This window comes from Neopsephotus bourkii, unplaced genomic scaffold (genome assembly GCF_033783945.1).
Source record: "Neopsephotus bourkii isolate Nb327-2 ecotype Australia unplaced genomic scaffold, CSIRO-AGI_Nbou_v1 NB_1541, whole genome shotgun sequence".
Classification (NCBI taxonomy): Eukaryota; Metazoa; Chordata; class Aves; order Psittaciformes; family Psittacidae; genus Neopsephotus; species Neopsephotus bourkii.
The window spans coordinates 225,085-245,839 of NW_026902017.1; the positions used below are offsets into that span (position 1 = coordinate 225,085).

The 20,755-nt window shown below is 60.0% G+C and overlaps 5 protein-coding genes across 6 annotated transcripts in view; 2 read left to right on the forward strand and 3 right to left on the reverse strand.

Moving 5' to 3' along the window:
• The first annotated feature begins 167 nt into the window (after nucleotides 1–167).
• Nucleotides 168–3,622, forward strand: CDK10 (cyclin dependent kinase 10). The gene is made up of 13 exons (XM_061370355.1): nucleotides 168–276; nucleotides 579–651; nucleotides 853–924; nucleotides 1,011–1,113; nucleotides 1,270–1,351; nucleotides 1,765–1,832; nucleotides 2,186–2,238; nucleotides 2,358–2,427; nucleotides 2,508–2,567; nucleotides 2,665–2,788; nucleotides 2,864–3,003; nucleotides 3,109–3,161; nucleotides 3,232–3,622. Exons 1-13 carry the CDS (start codon nucleotides 169–171, stop codon nucleotides 3,333–3,335), a joined length of 1,110 nt encoding a protein of 369 aa, XP_061226339.1. The 5' UTR covers nucleotide 168; the 3' UTR covers nucleotides 3,336–3,622.
• Nucleotides 3,623–3,843: 221 nt separating this feature from the next.
• Nucleotides 3,844–5,630, reverse strand: SPATA2L (spermatogenesis associated 2 like). The gene is made up of 2 exons (XM_061370354.1): nucleotides 5,057–5,630; nucleotides 3,844–4,964 (listed from the first exon to the last, which is right to left on the reverse strand). Exons 1-2 carry the CDS (start codon nucleotides 5,606–5,608, stop codon nucleotides 4,062–4,064), a joined length of 1,455 nt encoding a protein of 484 aa, XP_061226338.1. The 5' UTR covers nucleotides 5,609–5,630; the 3' UTR covers nucleotides 3,844–4,061.
• On the reverse strand, nucleotides 5,237–12,777 carry VPS9D1 (VPS9 domain containing 1). The gene is made up of 16 exons (XM_061370353.1): nucleotides 12,633–12,777; nucleotides 12,281–12,353; nucleotides 12,088–12,180; nucleotides 11,840–12,002; nucleotides 11,565–11,676; nucleotides 11,365–11,427; nucleotides 11,072–11,124; nucleotides 10,905–10,992; nucleotides 10,615–10,700; nucleotides 10,042–10,523; nucleotides 9,767–9,896; nucleotides 9,500–9,693; nucleotides 9,345–9,426; nucleotides 6,388–6,495; nucleotides 5,670–5,786; nucleotides 5,237–5,363 (listed from the first exon to the last, which is right to left on the reverse strand). The coding sequence occupies exons 1-15, from the start codon at nucleotides 12,753–12,755 to the stop codon at nucleotides 5,711–5,713; spliced, it is 1,926 nt and encodes a 641-aa protein (XP_061226337.1). The 5' UTR covers nucleotides 12,756–12,777; the 3' UTR covers nucleotides 5,237–5,363; nucleotides 5,670–5,710.
• A 123-nt stretch (nucleotides 12,778–12,900) lies between these two features.
• On the forward strand, nucleotides 12,901–20,175 carry ZNF276 (zinc finger protein 276). Of its 2 annotated transcripts, none has more exons than XM_061370356.1 (11): nucleotides 12,901–13,099; nucleotides 14,251–14,560; nucleotides 14,665–14,717; nucleotides 15,159–15,656; nucleotides 16,275–16,353; nucleotides 17,423–17,503; nucleotides 17,876–17,986; nucleotides 18,045–18,135; nucleotides 18,533–18,650; nucleotides 18,899–18,998; nucleotides 19,392–20,175. In XM_061370356.1, exons 1-11 carry the CDS (start codon nucleotides 12,901–12,903, stop codon nucleotides 19,672–19,674), a joined length of 1,923 nt encoding a protein of 640 aa, XP_061226340.1. In that variant the 3' UTR covers nucleotides 19,675–20,175. The 2 variants fall into 2 exon arrangements, with proteins under 2 accessions (XP_061226340.1, XP_061226341.1); XM_061370357.1 differs by having other exon boundaries at nucleotides 18,060–18,135.
• FANCA (FA complementation group A) overlaps nucleotides 20,102–20,755 on the reverse strand; it is a 36,315-nt gene continuing 35,661 nt past the window's right edge. The window contains exon 43 of the mRNA XM_061370358.1: nucleotides 20,102–20,398. Within this exon, the coding sequence (XP_061226342.1) occupies nucleotides 20,282–20,398 (117 nt within the window). The 3' untranslated portion in view covers nucleotides 20,102–20,281. The remainder of the gene's footprint in view (nucleotides 20,399–20,755) is intronic.

Genomic DNA, 20,755 nt, shown 5'->3' on the forward strand with positions numbered 1-20,755 from the left:
GGTCGAGGGCGACGCCCGAGGGGGCGTGGTCACGTGGGTGGGCGGAGCCATTGGGGGTGTGGTCACCACGGGGCGTGGCTATGAGGCGGCGAGGCCGCGCCCAGCAGCCGTTGTCGTGGGTACGCTGTTCTGCGCATGCGTGGCGCTATGGCGCTCGCGCGAGCCGTCATGGCTGACGGCTACGGGCCCGAGCCGGAGCCGGACCCCGAACCGGAGCCGCTGCGGCTGCGGCGCCTGCGGGGTGAGGGGTACTTCGAGGTGCCGGCGGCGGAGCGGGTGAGCGCGGCCCGGGAGCCCCGGTCTGCGGCGCGGCTGTGGGCGGAGTGGGGTTCTCGGAGCCCCTGCGGCCTGCGGGGCGGAGCCGGACGGGTGCCCGCAGGCCCGGGACGGGGAGGCTCCGCTCCGCAGTGCGGGGACGGGGTAGAGGGGTCGGGGCGGACTGAGCAGCGTGCCCGCGGTCAGGGTTGCTCAGCTCGGCGGCAGCAGCAGCGCGGGCTGCCCCGCGGCAGTGTGTCTGAAGGCGCTGTCGTGGCACGGGCGCGGTGACCGCTCGCTGTGATGTGGCTCTTCGGTTCTAGCTGGGGAGATGCCGAAGCGTGAAGGAGTTCGAGAAGCTGAATCGGATCGGGGAGGGCACCTACGGCATCGTGTGTAAGTGCGGCGCCGGCGGCTCCCTGCGGGCCTGGGCACACACAGCGGCTGGGCGGGCTGCACCCATGTGCTCCCCCTCAGCTTCAGGAGCGTGTGCACTTGAGGGCGCTGTTGATTCGGAGTAATAGCCGGTAAAGCTGACAAGAGGCTCATGATGCGGGCAGCGTTTGCCGGTGCTGACCGCGTGTTCTGTTCTTCCAGACCGGGCCCGGGACACCCTGACAAATGAGATCGTGGCACTGAAGAAGGTGCGGATGGACAGTGAGAAAGACGGTAATGGAGGAGCAGGAGAGCTGTGGCAGGGGCGTCCCCGGCCCCTGCTCGAGGCAGTCATGCAGCTTGGCTGTTGCTCTTTGCAGGAATGCCCGTGAGCAGCCTACGGGAGATCACACTGCTCCTGCAGTTTCGGCACACCAACATCGTGGAGCTCAAAGAGGTGGTTGTAGGGAACCATCTGGAGAGGTGGGATTCCCTCCTCTGGCCTCCTGTTGTCTCCTGTCTTCTCTGCCTTTCAGAACCTGCACGACCCCCTCTGCTGCCTCTCTCAGTGCAGACAAGTGCTGGAACACTGGAGAAGTGACATGGGGAAGAGTCCTGATTGTGTCTTGTCTATGACAGTATATTCCTTGTGATGGGGTACTGCGAGCAGGACCTAGCCAGTCTTCTTGAGAACATGCAGGCACCTTTTTCAGAGGCTCAGGTAAAGATCAGGCCAGGCTTTGGGCACATTACCCCTGGGAGAGTGCTGCCAAATCACACTGGGCATCAGGGTGGGCTCCCTGGACTTTGTGCTATGCTTCAGCAGGGCTGGGGAGTACCAGGGACCTGGGATTCCTGGGCTGTGTGTGGAGCCTGGGCTTAGCTGGCCACTGCAGAACTCTCCACGGACTTTCCAGGCTGGGTTTTGTGCTGGAGCAAACTGTCAGGGGAACACAGCTGGGAGAAAATGTGCCCCCAGGCAGCCTGTGGGGTTATCTGGGAGAACATGGGGACTTATGCTCTGCAGAGCACTGACGTACATGGCAGGCTGGAGGGCACCCAAAAGGGTTTAACCACTGGGGGTTTGCCGGTGCTGCCCTCATAGAGGTGGATGCTCCTGTCGTCTGTCTGCAGGTGAAGTGCATCATCCTGCAAGTCTTCAAGGGCCTGGAGTACCTTCACAAGAACTACATCGTCCACAGGTGGGAACAGAGGGATGAATATGGGAAGTGGGGGGGGGCACAGGAAGAAGGAGCTGATGGGAGGAAGCCCTGGGACTACAGTGTTCTCCACCTCCCACACCCATGCTTAGGGAACAAGCAGCTTGGGGCAGGGGGTTGGGTTTGAAGCAAATTGGTGGTTCCATGTGGGAGCAGGAGTGGGGCAAGCAAAGTTGGATGAATGATGGGATCTGCTTCTTCTCGTGGTCACTCAGCTCAGGCCTCCATAGCTGCCTATGAGCCCTGGATATGCGTCCCTCAGGAGACGTAGGTACAGGAGGAGCTGGGCCTGAAGGGTGCTTCTGACCAACCACTGACCTGCTCTTCCCTGGCAGGGATCTGAAGGTGTCCAACCTGCTCATGACTGACAAAGGCTGTGTGAAGATAGGTGAGCCCCCATCTGCTGCTAGTCCAGCTCCTGCCATGGACTGTACCCACAGCTCTCCCTCTGCTCTGTGACCCAGCTGGAGCCAAGAGCTTCCTCCTTAACCCAAGTCTGTGTTGCAGCTGATTTTGGACTGGCACGCACCTATGGGATGCCACCAAAGCCCATGACGCCCAAAGTCGTCACACTTTGGTGAGTGGCTGGTGCTGGGGACACAGCGTTGTAGCAGGGCCTTCATTTGTCCCCTTGAGTCAGTGCCGTCCCTTTCGCAGGTACCGAGCACCTGAGCTGCTGCTGGGGATGGCGAACCAGACCACCAGCGTTGACATGTGGTAAGGGCAGGGCAGGAGGGAGGCTGCAAACCCACAGGGTGGATCGATGGATGGGCTTCTCCTATCTCCACTGATTTGCATGCTGTTGGCCCTGCAGGGCTGCAGGCTGCATCCTCGCCGAGCTCCTGGCACACAAGCCCCTGCTGCCAGGTACCTCAGAGATCCACCAGATCGACCTCATTGTGCAGCTCCTGGGGACCCCCAATGAAAACATCTGGCCGGTGAGAGCAGCCCCCTGCTCCCTGCCCTTCCCTGCCCTGCCCTGCCCGCCGCCACCTCACACCTGACCCATGCAGGGCTTCTCCACGCTGCCCCTGGTGAGCCAGTACACGCTGCGGAAGCAGCCCTACAACAACCTCAAGCACAAGTTCCCCTGGCTGTCAGAGGCCGGGCAGCGGCTGCTCAACTTCCTCTTTATGTATGACCCCAAGAAACGGTAAGACACAGCAGCAGCTCAGCCTGGACAGGGCTGCGTGTCTCACACTGCCCCTAGGGCCAGGGGGAGCCAGGTCAGCACCTTCACATATCCTCATCCCTGCAGGGGCACAGCAAAGGACTGCCTAGATAGCTCCTACTTCAAGGAGAAGCCCCTGCGTAAGTAGCCTCCCATGGGGCAGGGTTGGGGTGCTCTGTGCCCCACTGACCGCTGCTCTCCGCCCCACAGCCTGTGAGCCAGAGCTTATGCCCACCTTCCCACACCACCGCAACAAGCGGGTGGCTGTCACCAGTGTGGGGATCGAGGGCCAGGCCAAACGCAGTAAGCCCTGAGCTCTATCCCGTGGGAGAAGCATGGCACACGCCAACTGGGATGGCTTTCCTCGCCTGAATACTACCAGGGGCTTCAGCCCTTCCCAGGACAGCTCCCAGTGCAGAGATGGCCCGGGTGCAGGAGGGAAGCGCTGTACTGGCTCCAGCACGGAGCACCAGGAGCAGAAGAGAAATGAGGTGCAGAGATGCACAGGGCTCCACAGGAAGACACTGGCGTGGGGCCTTCAGCCAGTGCTGGCTGCATGGCGTTACCCAGACTTTGCCATCAATAAAGACACCTGCCAGCAGCTCAGAGTGATTTGCCTTATTCCTTGGTTTTGCCTGGGCTGGAAGAAGCTACAGCCCTGCTCTGTTCCCTTCTGCTACAGGGATAAGAACACCCCTAGGCTCTGCCTCCCAACACAGCCTTAAATCTGCCTGGCCCCACTCTCCTTGGAGGAAAGAGCTGCTCCTGCAGGCCCCATCCCGCCCCTGTACACCCCTGCACAGCATGAGGACACCACCACACTGCGAGGCAGCTGCACTTTACTGAGATGCATCCAGGCATGTACAGCAGGAGGGCCAGGGCTGGAGCAGGCTCCCACCACCCTGGGGATGAAGCAGAGCATGGCCCATTCACTGCTCCCTGTCTGTGGAGTGAACAAAGTGTCTCCCAGGCCCAGCAGTGGCTGTCCACACCCCTCAGCGGGCACATGGGGATGTGCACACCAGCAACACGCTGCAGTGCTACGACTGGGGTCCGCAGCTCTCAGACAGCAGCATGTCCACCTCTGAGCGCTGCAGCCAGAGCCGCTGCTGCCGCTCGCTGCGCAGCTCCTGCCCACGGTGGCGGCTGCGACAGGCCAGCCCGGCCGCGCAGGCACCGGCGTGGAGCTGCTGGCATGTGGTGCAGCAGTAGGAGGGCAGCACGCCCCGGCGCAGGCATGAGTGCAACTGGTAACAGGGCAGCTCCGGGGCCTCTTCCGGAGCTGAAGGGCAGGGAGAGTCCTGGGGCTCCCCCAGCACCGGGGGCGGTCTGCTCCCCACAGCCAGGGCGGGGAATAGGCTGCTGGCCCCACTGAGGTCCTGCTGCAGGAAGAGGTGAGAGGAGGAGGTGTCCGGGTCAGGGTTGCCAACAGACACCACCAGCTCCTGCCCAGCCTTGGGCTCTTTGCTGCAGTCCCAGCTCCTCAGTGGCATGTCCAGGGCACCCAGTGGGCTGCCAGGGTCACTCTGCAGTGCCTGAGGGGGGGTGTCCTCGCCCTCCACATCCTCAGGGCTGCTTGGCACGGCTTGGTAAAGGTCCACGTGGTCGCTGCAGCCAACAGCCGACTTGGGCTGCATCCCCATCTGCTGCAGCATCTCCACACAGGCCTCCATGCTCCCAGCCAGCCACCGGGCCCGCAGCAGGTCCTCGGTGCTGGGCTGCTGTGGGTGCAGCCGCAGCACCACCTCCACCAGGATCTCACACTCCAGACGGCAAGCCAAGAAGCCGCAGGCAGCAGCGAGCAGCTCGGGCTCCGGGGGGAGCCGGGAGACCGTCAAGCGGTGTTGGTCCTGCCGTTCATAGCCCAGCCGGGCGAAACTCCGCTCTAGGTCGTCTTCAGGGAGTGCTGAGCGCAGCGAGTGCACGTAGGCACCGGAAAAGGTCTGCAACGAGAGCGGGAACACGGGTGGAACCCCCGGATGTCCGTCCCCCCCCCCCCAGCCCCGGGGGCGCGGACAGGCCCGCGGGCCCTCACCTGCACGGTGCCGAACTCCTTGCGCCAGGGGAAGAGGTAGAGGTTGATGGCCGCCAGCTCCAGCAGCCGGAAGGCGCGGGCCAGGCCCGGCAGTGCCTGTCCCGGGTCGGGCCAGCTCCGCAGCCCCCGGGCCAGCAGCTCGGGCGCGTCTTCCTGCAGGGCCCTCAGCACCGACGGCTCCCGCCGCAGCCGCCGCCGCAGCCGCTCCACGAAGGCCGGGTCGGAGCAGGGCACGGCGCGGCCGCGGCGGAACTCGCGCTCCAGGCAGTGCCGGTACTGCTGCCGCAGCGCCGAGACCGCGCACATCCTGCCGGGGCACGCAGCCTCAGCACCAGCCTCCGCTCCGCTCCGCGCCCGCTCCACCCGAGCTCCCTTCCGCTTCCCGCGCCACGCCCACCGCCCCGCTGACGTCACCGAGGCGGTGGAACCGCGGGAACGCGGCCCGCGCCCACAGCGCCCCCCGCAGGAAGGGAGGAGCAACCCCCAAACCAGCCCCAGCTCTCCCCTGCCCCAACGCGGGGATGCGACCAGGGGGGGCTCGGCTCGGTTCATCCCCACCACAGGGACCCCGCGGCCGCACACCGGGGTCCGGAGGGATGGGGACCAGCAGCACCTGGCGGTGGATGGCGGGGAGGGGTCCCCGCGGCTGCCTCCTCACTGCAGGGACTCCACGTAGGACAGGGCGCTCTGCAGGGACGTCAGGCAGTATCCCTCCTCCCCAATCAGGCACCTGCACCACGGCCACCGAAGAGTCACAGCTGGGACACTGCCATGGCCAGAACACTGCCATGGCCACCACAGCGTCCCAGCCAGGACACCACCACAGAGAGGGTAACACCACAGACAGGACACCACCACAGACATCACCCTGTCATGACCACACCACCATGGCCACAACACTGCCACAATCACCACACCATCATGACTGCTACATGACCACAGCCAGGACCATCACAGGCAAGACACCAGGGCACTGCCATGGCCACAGAACTATCATGGCCAGGACACTGCCATAGCCACCACTCTGCCATAGCCAGCCAGCACCACAGCAGCCAAGACACCAGGACACTGCCACGGACACCGCATCGTCATGGCCAGGACAGGACACCACCATGGCCACCACACTGTCACAGCTGGGACACTGCCATGGCCACCACAGCATCATGGCTACCACATCATGGCCATGCCACAACCAGGACACTACCATGGCCATTACCCCATAGACCTGCACCCATAGGAGCCACATCTCCCACCTGGCCCCCTCCCCATTCTTCCATCAATGCCCCAGACAGGGGGTACCCGCACACCCCCAATGTCCCCCAGTCACTTACCCCTCGTGGATGAACTCCTCCAGGGCAGCACACTCAGACAGCAGCTGGGGCAGCCCTGTCTGCAGCACCACATAGGACAGGATAGGCAGCAGGTCGTCTGCCCCACTGCTGACAACAGGAATCATCAGCCTCATAGGCAGTGGGACTCCCCAACCCCCCACATCCACACCTCTGATCTCCCCACCACGGGCCTGGCTCTGCTGTGTCTGGCCATGGTGGGATGGCTCCTGTGACTGGAGTGTTGGAATGGAAGGTTACAGGCTCTTTAGAAAGGACAGGCCTGGCAGGTGGGGAGTTGCCCTTTATGTTAGGGATAGGCTGGAGAGTATGGAACTCTGTTTGGGGACGGGTGATCAGTTAACAGAGAGCTTGTGGGTTAGGGTTAAAGGGGAAACAGTGATGGGAGACATTACTGTGGGGATCTGTTACAGACCGCCTGACCAAGAGGAATCTGCGGATGAAGCACTCTATAGGCAGATAGGAAAAGCCTCACGCTCACAGGCCCTCGTTCTCATGGGTGACTTCAACCACCCTGACATCTGTTGGAGGGATGGTACGGCCCGGCACAAGCAATCCAGGAGGCTCCTCGATTGTGTGGAAGACAACTTCCTTCTGCAAGTAATAGAGGAGCCAACAGGGAGAGGTGCCATGCTTGACCTTGTGCTCACCAACAGGGAAGGGCTCATTGGAAATGTGTCACTCCAGGGCAGCCTTGGATGCAGCGACCACAAGATGGTTGAATTTGAGATCCTCAGGACAGTGAGAAGAGTGTGCAGAAGCTGGACTTCAAGAGAGCAGACTTTGGCCTCTTCAGGAACCTCTCAGTAAGGCTCCATGGGATATAGCCCTAGAGGGCAGGGGGACCCAAGACTGTTGGTTGATATTCAAGGATCCCTGCTCCAAGCTCAGGAGTGTTGCATCCCAACTGGAAGGAAGTGCAGCAGGAGGGCCAGGAAACATCCTTGGATGGATAAGGAGCTTCTGAGGAAACTCAGAGGCAAAAGAGGCTTATAAAAGGTGGAAGCAAGGACAGGCGGCCTGGGGAGAATACAGGGATGTTGTCTGGGAAGCTAGGGAGCAGGTTGGGAAGCTGAGGCCCAGTTAGAATTATATTTGGCTAGGGATGTGAAAGATAACACAAAGTGATTCTATAGGTACACTGCGAATAAAGACAGACTAGGGACAACGGGGACCCTCTCTGGAAGCTCTCAGGAGAACTGGCTACACAGGATTTGGAGAAGGCTGAAGTTCTGAATGACTTCTTTGCCTCGGTCTTCACTGGCAAAGGCTCTGACTGCACCACCCAAGACTTGGAAGGCAGATGCAGGGACTGTGAGAACAAAGACCTTGGCCCCACTGTAGGAGAGGATCTGGTTTGAGATCATTTTAAGAACCTGAACATGCACAAGTCCATGGGTCCTGATGAAATCCATCTGTGGGTCCTGAAGGAGCTGGTGAATGAAGTTGCTAAGCCGCTGGCCATCATATTTGAAAAATCACGGCAGTCAGGTGAAGTTCCCAATGACTGGAAAAGGGAAATATAACCCCCATTTTCAAGAAGGGGAAAATGGATGCCCCGGGGAATTACAGACCAGTCAGTCTCACCTCTGTGCCTGGCAAAATCTTGGAGCAGATTCTCCTGGAAGGCATGCTAAGGCACATGGAAAACAACAAGGTGCTTGGTGACAGCCAGCATGGCTTCACTAAGGGGAAATCCTGCCTGACCAATTTGATGGCCTTCTATGATGGGGCTACGGAACTGATGGACAGGGGTAGAGTAGTTGACGTTCGACACTGTCCCACACAACATCCTTGTCTCTGAATTAGAGAGACATCAATTTGATGAATGGACCACTCGGTGGATAAAGAACTGGCTGGATGGCTGCACACAAAGAGTTGTGGTCAATGGCTCAACGTCCGGCTGGAGACCTGTAACGAGTGGTGTCCCTCAGGGATCGGTGTTGGGACCGATCTTGTTTAACATCTTCGTCGCTGACATGGACAGTGGGATTGAGTGCGCCCTCAGCAAGTTTGCCGATGACACCAAGCTGTGTGGTTCGGTTGATACGCTGGAGGGAAGGAATGCCATCCAGAGGGACCTTGACACGCTTGTGAGGTGGGCTGATGCCAACCTCATGAAGTTTAACCATGCCAAGTGCAAGGTCCTACACCTGGGTCGGAGCAATCCCAGGCACAGCTACAGGCTGGGCAGAGAAGAGATTCAGAGCAGCCCTGCGGAGAAGGACTTGGGGGTGCTGATTGATGAGAAAATGAACATGAGCCAGCTTCAGTGTGTGCTCTCAGCCCAGAAAGCCAACCGTATCCTGGGCTGCATCAAAAGGAGCGTGACCAGCAGGGCGAAGGAGGTGATCCTGGCCCTCTACTCTGCTCTCATGAGACCTCACCTGGAGTATTGTGTGCAGTTCTGGTGTCCTCAACATAAAAAGGACATGGAACTGTTGGAACAAGTCCAGAGAAGGGCCACAGGGATGCTCAGGGGACTGGAGCACCTCTCATATGGAGACAGGCTGAGAAAGTTGGGGCTGTTCAGCCTGGAGAAGAGAAGGCTGCGTGGAGACCTCATAGCAGCCTTCCTGTATCTGAAGGGGGCCTATAGGGATGCAGGGGATGGACTCTTCATTAGGGACTATAGTGACAGGACAAGGGGTAATGGGTTAAAACTTAAACAGGGGAAGTTTAGATTGGATATAAGGAGCGAATTCTTTCCTGTTAGGGTGGTGAGGCACTGGAATGGGTTGCCCAGGGAGGTTGTGAATACTTCATCCCTGGCAGTGTTCAAGGCCAGGTCGGATAAGGCCTTGGATGATATGGTTTAGAGCGAGGTGTCCCTGCCGATGGCAGGGGGGTTGGAACTTGATGATCCTAAGGTCCCTTCCAACCCTAACTATTCTATTATTCTATGATCCTATGCGGCTGGCTGCCCCCATGGCACTCACATGGCAGCAGTGGTGGGCATCCGGCGATCCCGAGCACCGCAGTACTCCTCAGCACACTCGCAGATGCCGCGCAGGGCTCGCACTGTGGCAGAGAGCAGGGGATGCTAAGGTTCACCCCAGATCCCCCCCAGATCCCTCCCAGCCAATGCACTGACCAATGCACTCCAGCTTCCTGCGGGGACAGGTCTCCAGCAGGATGAGGCGCAGGTCCTCAATGGCAGAGTCATACGCAGGGCAGCCGGGCGCCGGGGGCAAGAGCCGGGACGCCAGCCCCATGTCAGTGGGGCTAGCATGCCGGTGCCGCTCCATGCTGCGGGCCAGGGCTGCCTCGTGGGTCTGGTGCACGCTCCTGCAGGCAGAGAGGCGAGGGGCTGCCGGGGAGGGGGCTGCAAGAGCCCAACCCAGCCCTGGGGTCTCAGTACCTGTAGAGAGCCAGCAGCGGGGCCCACAGCGGTGGGAAGAAGGCTTCCTCCAGGCAGGCCAGGCACTGGTCCTTGCCGGCGGCTGTGTTCAGCCCCTCGAAGGCCAGCAGCGTCAGGGACAGCAGCCTGTCTGAGAAGGGACGAGTTACGCAGTATGCTCGGTGAGTGACCCCAGGACACACTGTTCTCCCCACCCAGCACCCTGAGATGCTCCAGCTAAAACAGTGCAGTGCAGGGGTCCTCTCACTCCCCCGATCCCAGTGCCCATCCCTCACCGATGGCATTATGGATGTCCCGCACGATGCCCTTCAGCTGCTCCGGCAGTGTCGCCTCTGTCCCAGGGCCATCCAGGGGCTCCGTGGGGGCCCAGCCCTCAGGCGATGCCAGGAACCGCTCCAGGTCCTCGAAGGAGCTCTCCCGGGGGGTCTGGGGGGCTGCTGCTGGCCCTGTCCAGCCACCCTCTGCTTTTGGGGGGCCAGCAGCAGCAGCAAGGGGCGTGCTGGAGACGCTGTGCCGCAGCCCGGCCGCGCCGTGCTCAGGCACCGAGAACATGCAGTGGAGGCTGCGGGAGGCGCGGAGCCGGCGGCCCCCAGGCTCGGGGGGCAGCGAGCCCCCTGCATCCAGTGGGAGAGAGCCGAGGCCGGCAGAGGAGCCCGCGGCAGAGTCGGCAGCGCCACGGCTGACGGCCGGGTACAGGCGGGTGTACACCGCGCACTGCAGCTGCCGCAGGAGCTGCGCAATGGGGTGCTCGGGGAAGCTGGAAGCATAGGGAGCGGTGGGCAGGGGGCATCAGCATGTGGCTGCAGCCCCCTTGCTCCAAGAAGGGTCCTTCCCCATCCCAACACTACCTGAGGAGACAGGAGAAGAGCCCTGACACCAGGGAGAGATCCGCTGGGCTCCGCTTCAGCTTAGCTTTCCACTGCCTTGGCCAGTCCTGGGAAGCATCAGAGAGGATGGCAGAGCATCCTGCCCCATGGTATCCTGCCCCCACAGTGACTGGGGATGGCAGAGCACCCTGCCCCACGGCACAGCACCCAGGGACGTCACGGCTTCCTGCCCCACACCACCTGAGGGCAGCACACATCCTGCACCCTTGACACAGCCCTCTGTCCCCACGAAGCCTCTGGTGCATACTCACATGGTCCTGCTCATACTCGAGGATGGCAGCGTAGAGGGCTCTCTGCTCCTGCTCCTCAGGGGTGAGGGCCACGCTGCTGGAGAACCTCCTGCGGGTGGAATGGTGCTGGTGAAGGCACTGCCAGGGTGACCCCACACCCCGGGGTCCCTGCTGGGACATGGCTTTACCTGTTGGCAGCCTCCTGCAGCCGCAGCCTCCGCTCTTCCATCTTCCGCTGCAGCTGGGCCAGGGCAGAGTTAAGGCTCTGGAGCTCCCACACCCCTGCAGCACCCAGCGCAACCGGCTGATGAGCACAACCCCCAGGATCAGCCCTTCCCCACCTCCATCATCCCATCAGCACCATGGGAGCAGGACCCCAAAAGCCTGTCTGGGATCGGCCCAGGGATGGGGCACAAGCACCAGGAGTGGGAGATGTGGGGCTCTGCGGAGCCCAGCACACCCTCACCACCAGGAAGGATACAGTCTCCTCCCGGGCCTTGGCGATCACCAGGTTCTCCATCATCTGCCGCTGCAGGGACAGCGTCTGTGAAGCAAGCAGCGTGTTGGGGACATCTGCCCAGAGCCCACGGCCACCAGCACAGCCAGCATGGAGCAGGGGTCCCCTGGGCACAGCAGGGACCCTCTCTCCTCCCAGCCCACCCCGGGGGGCTCCCCACTTGCCAGGGACGTCTTCTGCAGGGCCTGGCTGGGGTTCAGCCGCGCCACCCGCGCCTCGTAGGCAGCCTTCAGCTTCTGGTTCTGCAGAGAGGCCTCCTCCAGCGGCGTCAGCTCCCTGTTGGGAACCTGCCCTCAGCACCCACCACAGGGCACAGCGATAGGTGCCAGGGCCCCTTCCCTGCCGTGCCTCACTCCTGGCACAGACAGAGCCTGGGTATGGCCCATGCCAGCCCCACAGCCCCCCGGCAGCCACCAGCCCCGTGTCCCCCCTCACGTACTTGCGCGCGCTCTGTGCCTCGGTGATCTGCAGCTTCTGGAAGATCTCCGGGGGCAGGAATGGGGAAAGCTTCCCCCCCTCATCCGAGAGAACACGGCGGTGCCTGGGCAGGGCAGCGGGGGCCCCGCTCCGCTCCTGCGCGGCCGGTTTGGCCTGGGCTTTCCCTATGGAGGGAAGGAGAGGTCACTGTGCCCCTCCAGCCCGGCACAGCATCCTCCCCCCCCCCGGGTCCTACATCCCCGCACTCACCCAGCGCCGCCGCGATGGACTTCACCCTCTCCAGGCACTGCTCTGCCAGCTTCAGCATCTTCGGGGTGTCGGGGGTGACCCCCTCGCTGCCGTCTATGGGAGGGCAGGGTGCTGCTCACCCCCCAGGGACACCGGCCACGGACCGCTCCGGCACCGCAGCGGGCACCGAGGGCACGGCCGGGCGCTGCCTTACCTGCCCCCGCCGCCTCCTCCTGCAGGGCCTGCGCGATGAGGGTGATGCTCTTCAGGTACTCCACGTAGGCCTCCTGCCGGGGACATGGGGCTGAGCCGCGGCCCCCGGGGGCACGGGAACCCTGAGGTGCCTCCTCCTGCCCGCGAGCCCCGGCCGCAGCCCCGGCGAGCGGGCAGGATGGGCCGGGGAGGACGGGCAGGATCGGGCCCATCCCCGCGGTAACCGGGGCGGGGACACACGCCCAGGCCACCCATGGCCTCGGAGGGGACGCCGGGCCGGGGAGACCTGAAGGGGGACCCGCCGGTGATGCCGGGCCCGCGGGGAGGCCCCGGGGGTCCCGCTCCGCGCTCACCCGCATCCGCCCGGCACTGTCCATCTCCAGGGCGCCGCTCGCCGCCCGCATGGCGGTCTGCAGGGCCCGGCCCGCCCCGGGCCCCCACGGCCCCGCAGGGCCGCCGCCGCCCGCCGCGGCCATGGCGGCCGCCGGCCGGAACGGCGCGCTCTGGCCGCGGCGCTCTGGGGGGGAGCGCGGCGGGGACGGACCGGGGGCGGGGTCCTCCGGGCGGCAGGGGGCGCTGCGGCGGGCGGCGCGGGCCGGGCCCGCGGCGGCGGCGGCGGGGATGAAGCGCGATCGGCGCGGCCGGTTCCTGGCGGCCGCCGGCGGCCCCGGCGCGGAGCCACCCGAGCCACGGCGGCGTCCGGGCACGGCGGCCCGCGGGAGCGAGGCGGCGGCGAGGCCCGAGCCCCCCGCGGGGTTGGCCCCGGCGGCCGCCGCCGCTTGGACACGGCCCGCAGCGCTCGGCGGGGCCCCGGAGGCAGGTGAGGCCCGGCCGGGGCGGGGGCACCGGGAGCCCGCAGACGGGAGCGACGGGGCAGCCACGCACCGGGACGGGCCGCGGGGCGTCCCGGACCGGGCTCGGTGCAGCGGCGGACGGGCCTGGAGATGCCGGTAACCGGCGCGGTACGAGGGGCTGGGGCAGCACAGCGTGGCGAGCTCTCGCCTCCGTCCTCCGGTGCCGCCGGTGGTTTGGCGGGAGCCGAGAGCGGAGCCGGGGCGGCTGCGGCGGGAGATAAGCCCGAGCATGGAAGGGTTGGAAGTTGAGCGTCTGAAGACCGACGGGGCTGCAGGCGGGACCCGTCCCCTGCGGGCTGTACCGGGGAGTTCCCCTCACTCCGGTCCAGGAGGTTTTCCCGTGCTCCGCAGAGCAGGAATGGCTCGGGCGGGGGCTGCCATGTGGGAGGGCAGCATGGTCAGGGAACAGGGAGCGGGAAGGCTGCGTTGCCCCAGCCTGCTTTGCGTTGGAAGGGACCCTACAGCTCCTCCAGCTCCAACCCCTGCCACGGGCAGGGACCCCTTCCACTGGAGCAGCTTGCTCCAAGCCCCTGTGTCCAACCTGGCCTTGAGCACTGCCAGGGATGGGGCAGCCACAGCTTCTCTGGGCACCCTGTGCCAGCGCCTCAGCACCCTCACAGGGAAGAGCTTCTGCCTTGTATCCAACCTGAACTTCCCCTGTTTCAGTTTAAACATCCCAGCTCCCTGCCTGCTGCAGGGCACCACTGGCACCTCTCAGGCTGAAGGCCGCCACCAACTGCTATAAATACGTTAAATACCCTGCAGGGAGAAGATCTGCTTAAGCTGAGGGATGATGCTGGCAAAGCACACACTTGCGAGAGTGAGCCCCGGGAATGCTGCAGATGGGAAGAGGTTCCTCCATAGCGGCAACGAGGAAAAGCAGAGGCTGGTCTGGGGGTCAGCCGGTTGCAGAGCAATGCCCTGGTTTGCAGGGAAGGGTCACAGGGAAGGTGTCTTGCTTCCTGACTGGCTTTTCCATGCACATGTTGGGCTCTATAGGCAGCCTGGATTAAGGGAAACGGAATGTCTTCCTGCACGCCAGCACCGTGGGGCTGTAGGTGGCTGGGGTACTCCTGCAGCAGGCACTCAACGGCTGTGTTCTACCCTTCTGTGCCAGGAATTGGCCGAGCATTGAGCACCGGGTATTGTCGCCTGTGCCACGGGAAGTTCTCATCCAGGAGCCTCCGCAATGCCTTCGGGAAGGTGCCGGTCACGGGGGAGAACTCGGAGAAGCAGCGCCGCGTGGACCAGGTCTTCTTCACCGACTTCCAGCGGCTGGTCGGTGTGGCGGTGCGGCAGGACCCCGCGCTGCCGCAGTTCGTCTGCAAGAAGTGCCATGCCCAGTTCTACAAATGCCGCAGCGTCCTCAGGACCTTCATCCAGCGCGTGAACGCGTCCCCCACGGGCCACGTGAAGTCCAAAGGAAAGTACGTTGTGTCTCTTGCTTCCCGGGAGCGGTAAAGGGCCACGTGTTGATGCCAGGTCCTTCTGTAACCCCTGAGACCTCACTGGGCTGTTCTGGGTTTTACAGGAGCGATGTGGCTCAGGCACAGCAGGGTGCAGAAGGAGGTGCCTCCTGCCTGGGTGAGTGCTTGTCCCCTTTCCCTTTTTTCCCCTTCCTTTTGCCATTTTTTCCCCTTCCTTCCTCTGTTTCTCTTTCTCTTCCTTTCTCACTTTCCCCCCAACTTCATTTCTCCCTCCCCCCACCCCCCTGCCTCTTTTCTCTCTTTTCCTCCCATTCTTTTCCCCCTTCTTTTCCTTTCCCCTTCTATGATGCCATCAGCACAGGGTTGGGTTTTTGCATGTCAAGGAACTCCTCAAGCTGAGCTGCACAGTCACAATCTCACACCACAAAGTATGAGACAGTGGCACGAAGAGCAGGCAGAAAGGGTTCAGGTGGTAGTGCCAGGCCTATCTCCACCACTGTCAGACAGGGGGGCCAAACAGAAATACACGTCCCCCCCTACAGATGGCTGTCTCTTGCTGTCCTGCCTGACCATGTATGTGCTGCCTCTCCCCTGGCAGTTGACCTGATCACGTCAAGCCCACAGTGCCTGCACAGCCTGGTGTCGTGGGCGCATCGGCACGCCGGGAGCTGCACATCGGCACCCAGCCTGCAGAGCGTGCTCTCCTCCGAGTACTGCGGTATCATCCGCGCTGTCTGGGGATGTGGCAGTGGCCACGACTACGTCATGGACACTGATTCGGACTGTAGCACAGTGCTGGTCGACAGCACCTTGTCTGTCAAACAGGAGTGGAACAAGAGCACGGCACAGCATTTAACTGACAACGGGGCAGAGGCAGACAATGCCGAGGCTGTTTCTGCTCCCGAGCCTCAGCATGCTCCAGTAAGGACAGCTCCTTGCCAGGAGCCTGCAAACAAAGGGACCACATCGGTGCCACTGAATGTAAAGAATGAGCCGCTGCAGAACAGGGATTCATCTCACTCACAACTGGACAGCACGGTGCCTCTGCAGGAGACAGCCCTGCCGCAGTCTGTGTCGCCAGTGAGCAGTGCCACAGGTAAGGGATTTCCCTTCAGATCTCCCCCCAGGTCTCTGGGGAAGGATGAGGATCCACAGAGCTGGCTCCCTCCTCAGACACTGCCGTGGTGCAGAACAGTCACTGGTTCTCCAGCACCATGTTTGCCAGATGTTCCTTTCTGCTCAATCCAAACCCCATCATTTTGAGCAAGGAGAGGCTTCCTGGCCCACTGCAGGTGATGCTGAACAGCAAGACCCCTTTCTCTCCATAAAGGAAAGTTGCCGGGCTCATGGGCTGAGTTACTGCTGAACTCCCCTCGGCGCCACTTGCAGAAGAGAGGAATTAAATTAACACTGATTCTGAGTTACAGAAGTCAGGCTGCGTTTAGCTCTGACAGCCACTGCTGGAAAGGGGAATGGAAGCTGGGACACGTTGTGGGATGAGTCATGAGGGAAACTGAAAGATGCTCAGGGGAACTGCAGGGTAAAGGCTCTCCTGTCCCTGAGACACAGAGTTGGGTTTAAATAATCATTAACTATTCGGTGCCGGCCATGCTAAGTGAACCCAGAGCAGCTGTTTCCTTCCTGGCAGCCATCTCCTCTGGCTTGGTTTTGCTGTTTTTCCATGTAACACAGCGTGTTCTCCTTCATTCCCTAGGACAGTTGAGTGGGAAGCAGGTTCTGTCTGCAACGTCGGATGAGCGGGTAAAAGACGAGTTCAGTGACCTTTCTGAGGGGTGAGAGAAGAGTGGGTTTAACATAGCCTAAATGTCTTCTTTGCGAGTATGACAAACCCGCCTCAGCGAGCTCTTTCTCCACCAGTGACCCGGCCCTCGAGGCCCCTCGGAACCGGTGTTGGAGGCACGGAGTGGTGGGGATGGAGCTCATGCTGCTGGGGTTTGCACAGCGGTGCGTGTGGTTTTGCACGCACATGTGCTCTCTGTGCTGGCCGCTTCCAGCAAACCTGGTCCTGTTTCATTCCCTGCCCTGGGGAAGGAACCAAGTGGGGGCTTGCTAGGGCCTGGGTTGTGCTGCTCCAGCCCCTGAGAGCAATTTCCCTTCATGGCTGCTCCATGCTGGGGCTCCAGAAAAGCAGTCGGTGCAAGGGGTTGGCAGTTGAAGAGTGACTAAATGGGAGGTGGGAGGGACACTGACAGCTTAGCAGTCTTTATGATCAAAGAGTTGGCTAAATCCTTCAAATGCTGGTATTTAAAGTGAGGGTTGTAAATAACAGAACTGAGTCTGAAGTATGGCTTAGTGCACATATATTTCATCGTGTCAGCTGACTCCATCAGCTGTCACATTAAAAAGTGCCACAATAACTTATTGCCTGTTTCCTGGCCTCAGAATTAATTGCTTCTTGTAGGGCTTAGGACTTAAAAGGAGGAAAAAGTAAAACCAAAACCTGTGTGGTTGCTGTGAATGACGAAATACAGATTGACCTGCAGCTTAACCTGGACCAGACAATTATATTACATTTTGCTCTAGAAAATTACTTTCCCAGTATAGAAAGTGGTGGCAACATCCCTCAACAATAAATAGATCTTTCAGTAACAGATGATTTTGCTCTCCTGACAGAGGTGCAAGTATTCTTACAGAGATCTAGTCCTAAAAGAACCCGAATTTGCTATTTGCTGTGTGTGCGGGTGCTGTGTTTGCTTGGGGAGCTTATGGGGAGGAGGACACGTGGAGCCTTGGCTGCCATGCCGTGGGGGAGGTGGACGTGCTGGGAACGGGGAGCTCATGCTGCTGGTGCTGAAGTGCCAGGGTGGTGCTGTGTGGTAAAGGGCATCTTCTTTCTCTCAGGGATTTCTTGAGTGATGATGAAAACGAGAAGAGGAATGTGCAGTCTTCAGATGACTCCTTTGAGCCCTACCCCGAGAAGAAGTAAGGGGCTTGCGGTGTGGTGAGCGGAGTGCTCTCTGGGTGAACGGGAGAGCTGGTGCCTTCTCTGCAATGGACTTGGCTCAGCCAATGCCACTGCATTTCTTTGTGGCCTCTGTTCCCTGTAAGTTCATGCCTGGAGGCCACAGTCATGCCCAGTGCCTGTGTTCCGTGAGCTCCCCCTTGGGTCCAAGCTCATCCCTCTCCTCCAGGCCTGGCACTGATTACCACAGCTCAGCTTGTGCACATGTTACTGCTTTGCCAGGGCAAGCATTGGGCATAGCTGACAGAGCAGAGCTGACACTCAGGGACAGTTAGGTGGGAGAACTAAACCAAAATTAAGTATTAAACCATTGTCCTTGTTCCTTCTTGGAGGGTTTCTAGCAAGAAAAGTGACAGCAAAGAAGTAAAGAAGGCAGAAGAGCCTAAAATAAGGAAGAAGCCAGGACCTAAGCCAGGCTGGAAAAAAAAGATCAAGTGTGAGAGGTAATAAGGAGTTGGGTGGCTGGGCAGTGCCCCCACTCAGCACGCTGGCTGATGGCAGGGCTCTGCTTCACAGGGAGGAGCTGCCGACCATCTACAAGTGTCCTTACCAGGGATGCACGGCTGTCTACAGGGGGGCCGACGGCATGAAGGTGAGTCAGGGTTTGCTCCTGTCCCAAACCTGATGCTTTCAGTACTGCGAAGCCACCTCCACGTGAGGAGAGAGGCCCCAGCAGATTTAATCCACTGTCTCTCTATAAGCACTATAAGCAGTCTGCAGAAAGAAGCTTCTTTCTGTGCTCCCAAACACAATAGGGGTGCTCTTCCTGGTCTGGAATTCTGCCAGTGGCTCAGCAGCAGCCCTCAGCCCAAGCTCTGCTGTGTTCCATTACAGCTCCTGCTGCCAGGGGTGGATTTGGGTCCAAGTGTCTGGTTTCTCAGTGAAGTGGTGCCAATGCACGAGCCTGCCAAGATGGGTCTTTGAGGGATTCAAGCTTTTGGCTGGGGAAAATGCAACCAGTGCTTAGAAGCTTTGTCCTTCCTTCACAGAAACATATCAAAGAGCACCATGAGGAGGTGCGGGAGAGGCCCTGTCCTCATCCAGGCTGCAACAAGGTGTTCATGATTGACCGGTACCTACAGCGTCACGTGAAACTCATTCATACAGGTGCGTCCCAGCCAGCAACAGCATCACAAACACCCCACGCTCGATTGCACAAGGCTTGTAGGTGCTGTGGCAGGGCGCTGTGTGCGGTGTAGAACTGCCTGTAAACCTGGAACAAGGCATCGTGTGGGGGATGCGAGGCAGGGGGAGGAATTCAGGCTCCAGCAGTGAGTGTGGGCAGCTGCACGTGTGCTTTTCCCATAGTAGGAACTAAGCAGAATCGATTACTCTCTCCTGTTTCTCCATTGCAGAGGTACGTAATTATATCTGTGATGAATGTGGGCAGACCTTTAAGCAACGCAAACACCTCTCGGTCCATCAGATGCGGCACTCGGGAGCAAAGCCCCTTCAGTAAGTGCACACCAACCCTGCCTTCATCGCTGAGAGAAGGGTAGTGAAGTTCTGCTGAGCCCTCACAGTCACTGAGCTTAGCCCAGAATGATTCTGTGACACAAACCCTGCCTGTAGCTGGCAGCGTCCTGGCTGAATCACTTTAAATGTTCATCCTGTTTAAATGTTCCTGTTGCTGAGCATGTATTACATCTCTTTCTGATGCTGTTACTGTTCTGAGTTCAGCAAGGGAGGGCTCAGCTACCACCAGTGAGCTACAGGCCTGAGGAGAGAACTGTGTTGGGAGATTGGGGTGGCTGTAGGAGACACTGTGAGGCTGTGGTTGTCTTGTGGGCTTGTTCAGTGTGAGAGAGAGCTTCAGGCTCAGTGCTGAGCCCCTGCTTTGCCTTGCAGATGTGAGATCTGTGGCTTCCAGTGCAGGCAGCGAGCATCGCTCAAGTACCACATGACCAAACACAAAGCTGAGACAGAGCTGGAGTTTGCCTGTGACCAGTGTGGGAAGCGCTTCGAGAAGGCCCATAACCTTAACGTCCACATGTCCATGGTGCACCCTCTCATCCAGATTCAGGACAAAGCCAAGCCACTGGAACCAGAGCCCATTCTCCTAAATACTTCAGGAACTTCGGAAAGCCAAGCGGTAAAGCCAGAAGTGACTGCACAGCAGGAACCCACCTGAGGGGTTCAGGGGAGCCAGTCCAGTCCTGTAGAAACCATATGGCAGAGCAGAGATGTTTAATCTACAGTTTAGTCTCCCAAAGAACTCGGTGGAATTAGCTTCAGCTTGCTCAGAAAAAGCTTGTTTTCATGCTGTGATCCTCCATGCTCACGTCTGATTCAGCAGTGTTGTACTAAGAGTCTGTCTAACCCCAGGGGAGTGGATGTTCGGCAGCACCCCTTCGTGGTCCCCCTTTGTCCCCACGCACACAGTTGTAGAAGCAGAGTTTGCCACAACTGTTCCCTGCCTGCAGGAGCTGCTGCTGCCTGTACTGAAGTGCCCGTGTGTGGCTCTAGGAGTACCTAGGACAGTGGAGTGAAGTTTAAGCAGACATTTTTGTTCTGGATTAAAAAAAAAAAAAAAAAATATTCTCAAAGCAAGTCTAAACTGAAATTTGTAACCTACTTTTTATTGTAACAAGAGCTTCATGGTTATGCTTGTAATAAATTATTTACAAAGTAATTTGAAAGGAAGAGCAGTAGTGAGGAAGGTGGCACCTTGTCTGGCCCTTCAGCCATAGGCAGGGTGCTCTGCTGTGCCATGCACTGCCTGCTGCCCTGCCTGGCCCTCAGAATAGGACCAGTTCTTCGTCCAGCTCCATGGCTGCAGAGGTTGCAGAGGGCCTCAAGATGTGGAAGAGGGTGGCTCCCAGCTCTGGGTCAAATTCTTCACAGGTGGCCAGTAGCTGGGGGAGAGGGTGAATAGCATTAGACCCACTCATGTTCCTCAAAGCAAGGCCAGAGCATCTTGCTGCTTCTCAAAAGTGCAGGCAGAAGACAGAAGCTGTTGCTGACTCACACAGAAGTAAGAACATTTCCTGGCTAACCTGTGGGGAACTTCAACACCTGCCCCCTTGCTGTGCTTGATATTTCCCCCAAGACCAATCATTAAGCAGTGGGAGTGAGACCGCAGAAGGGCAACATTTAATGTTGCTGAGGAAGATGGAGCCTGCAGCCCGGGATAGGAAGGATGAGGCTATAGCAGTGGTTGAGCAGCAGGTGTCCTCCACTGCTCCCAGATGAGTTATGGAAACTGTGTGTTA

Coding starts and splice junctions, on each gene's coding strand:
- CDK10 (XM_061370355.1), top strand. CDS start 169: ATGGCTGACGGCTACGGGCCCGAGCCGGAGCCGGACCCCGAACCGGAG. Junction 1,833..2,185: donor AAGAACTACATCGTCCACAG/GTGGGAACAGAG, acceptor CTTCCCTGGCAG/GGATCTGAAGGTGTCCAACC. Junction 2,568..2,664: donor ACCACCAGCGTTGACATGTG/GTAAGGGCAGGG, acceptor TTGGCCCTGCAG/GGCTGCAGGCTGCATCCTCG.
- SPATA2L (XM_061370354.1), bottom strand. CDS start 5,608: ATGAACCGAGCCGAGCCCCCCCTGGTCGCATCCCCGCGTTGGGGCAGG. Junction 4,965..5,056: donor AGGAGTTCGGCACCGTGCAG/GTGAGGGCCCGC, acceptor CTCTCGTTGCAG/ACCTTTTCCGGTGCCTACGT.
- VPS9D1 (XM_061370353.1), bottom strand. CDS start 12,755: ATGGCCGCGGCGGGCGGCGGCGGCCCTGCGGGGCCGTGGGGGCCCGGG. Junction 12,181..12,280: donor GGAGGAGGCGGCGGGGGCAG/GTAAGGCAGCGC, acceptor GCCCTCCCATAG/ACGGCAGCGAGGGGGTCACC. Junction 6,496..9,344: donor ATGCCCACCACTGCTGCCAT/GTGAGTGCCATG, acceptor TCCTGTTGTCAG/CAGTGGGGCAGACGACCTGC.
- ZNF276 (XM_061370356.1), top strand. CDS start 12,901: ATGAAGCGCGATCGGCGCGGCCGGTTCCTGGCGGCCGCCGGCGGCCCC. Junction 13,100..14,250: donor CGGCGGGGCCCCGGAGGCAG/GTGAGGCCCGGC, acceptor CTTCTGTGCCAG/GAATTGGCCGAGCATTGAGC. Junction 14,718..15,158: donor AGGAGGTGCCTCCTGCCTGG/GTGAGTGCTTGT, acceptor CTCCCCTGGCAG/TTGACCTGATCACGTCAAGC.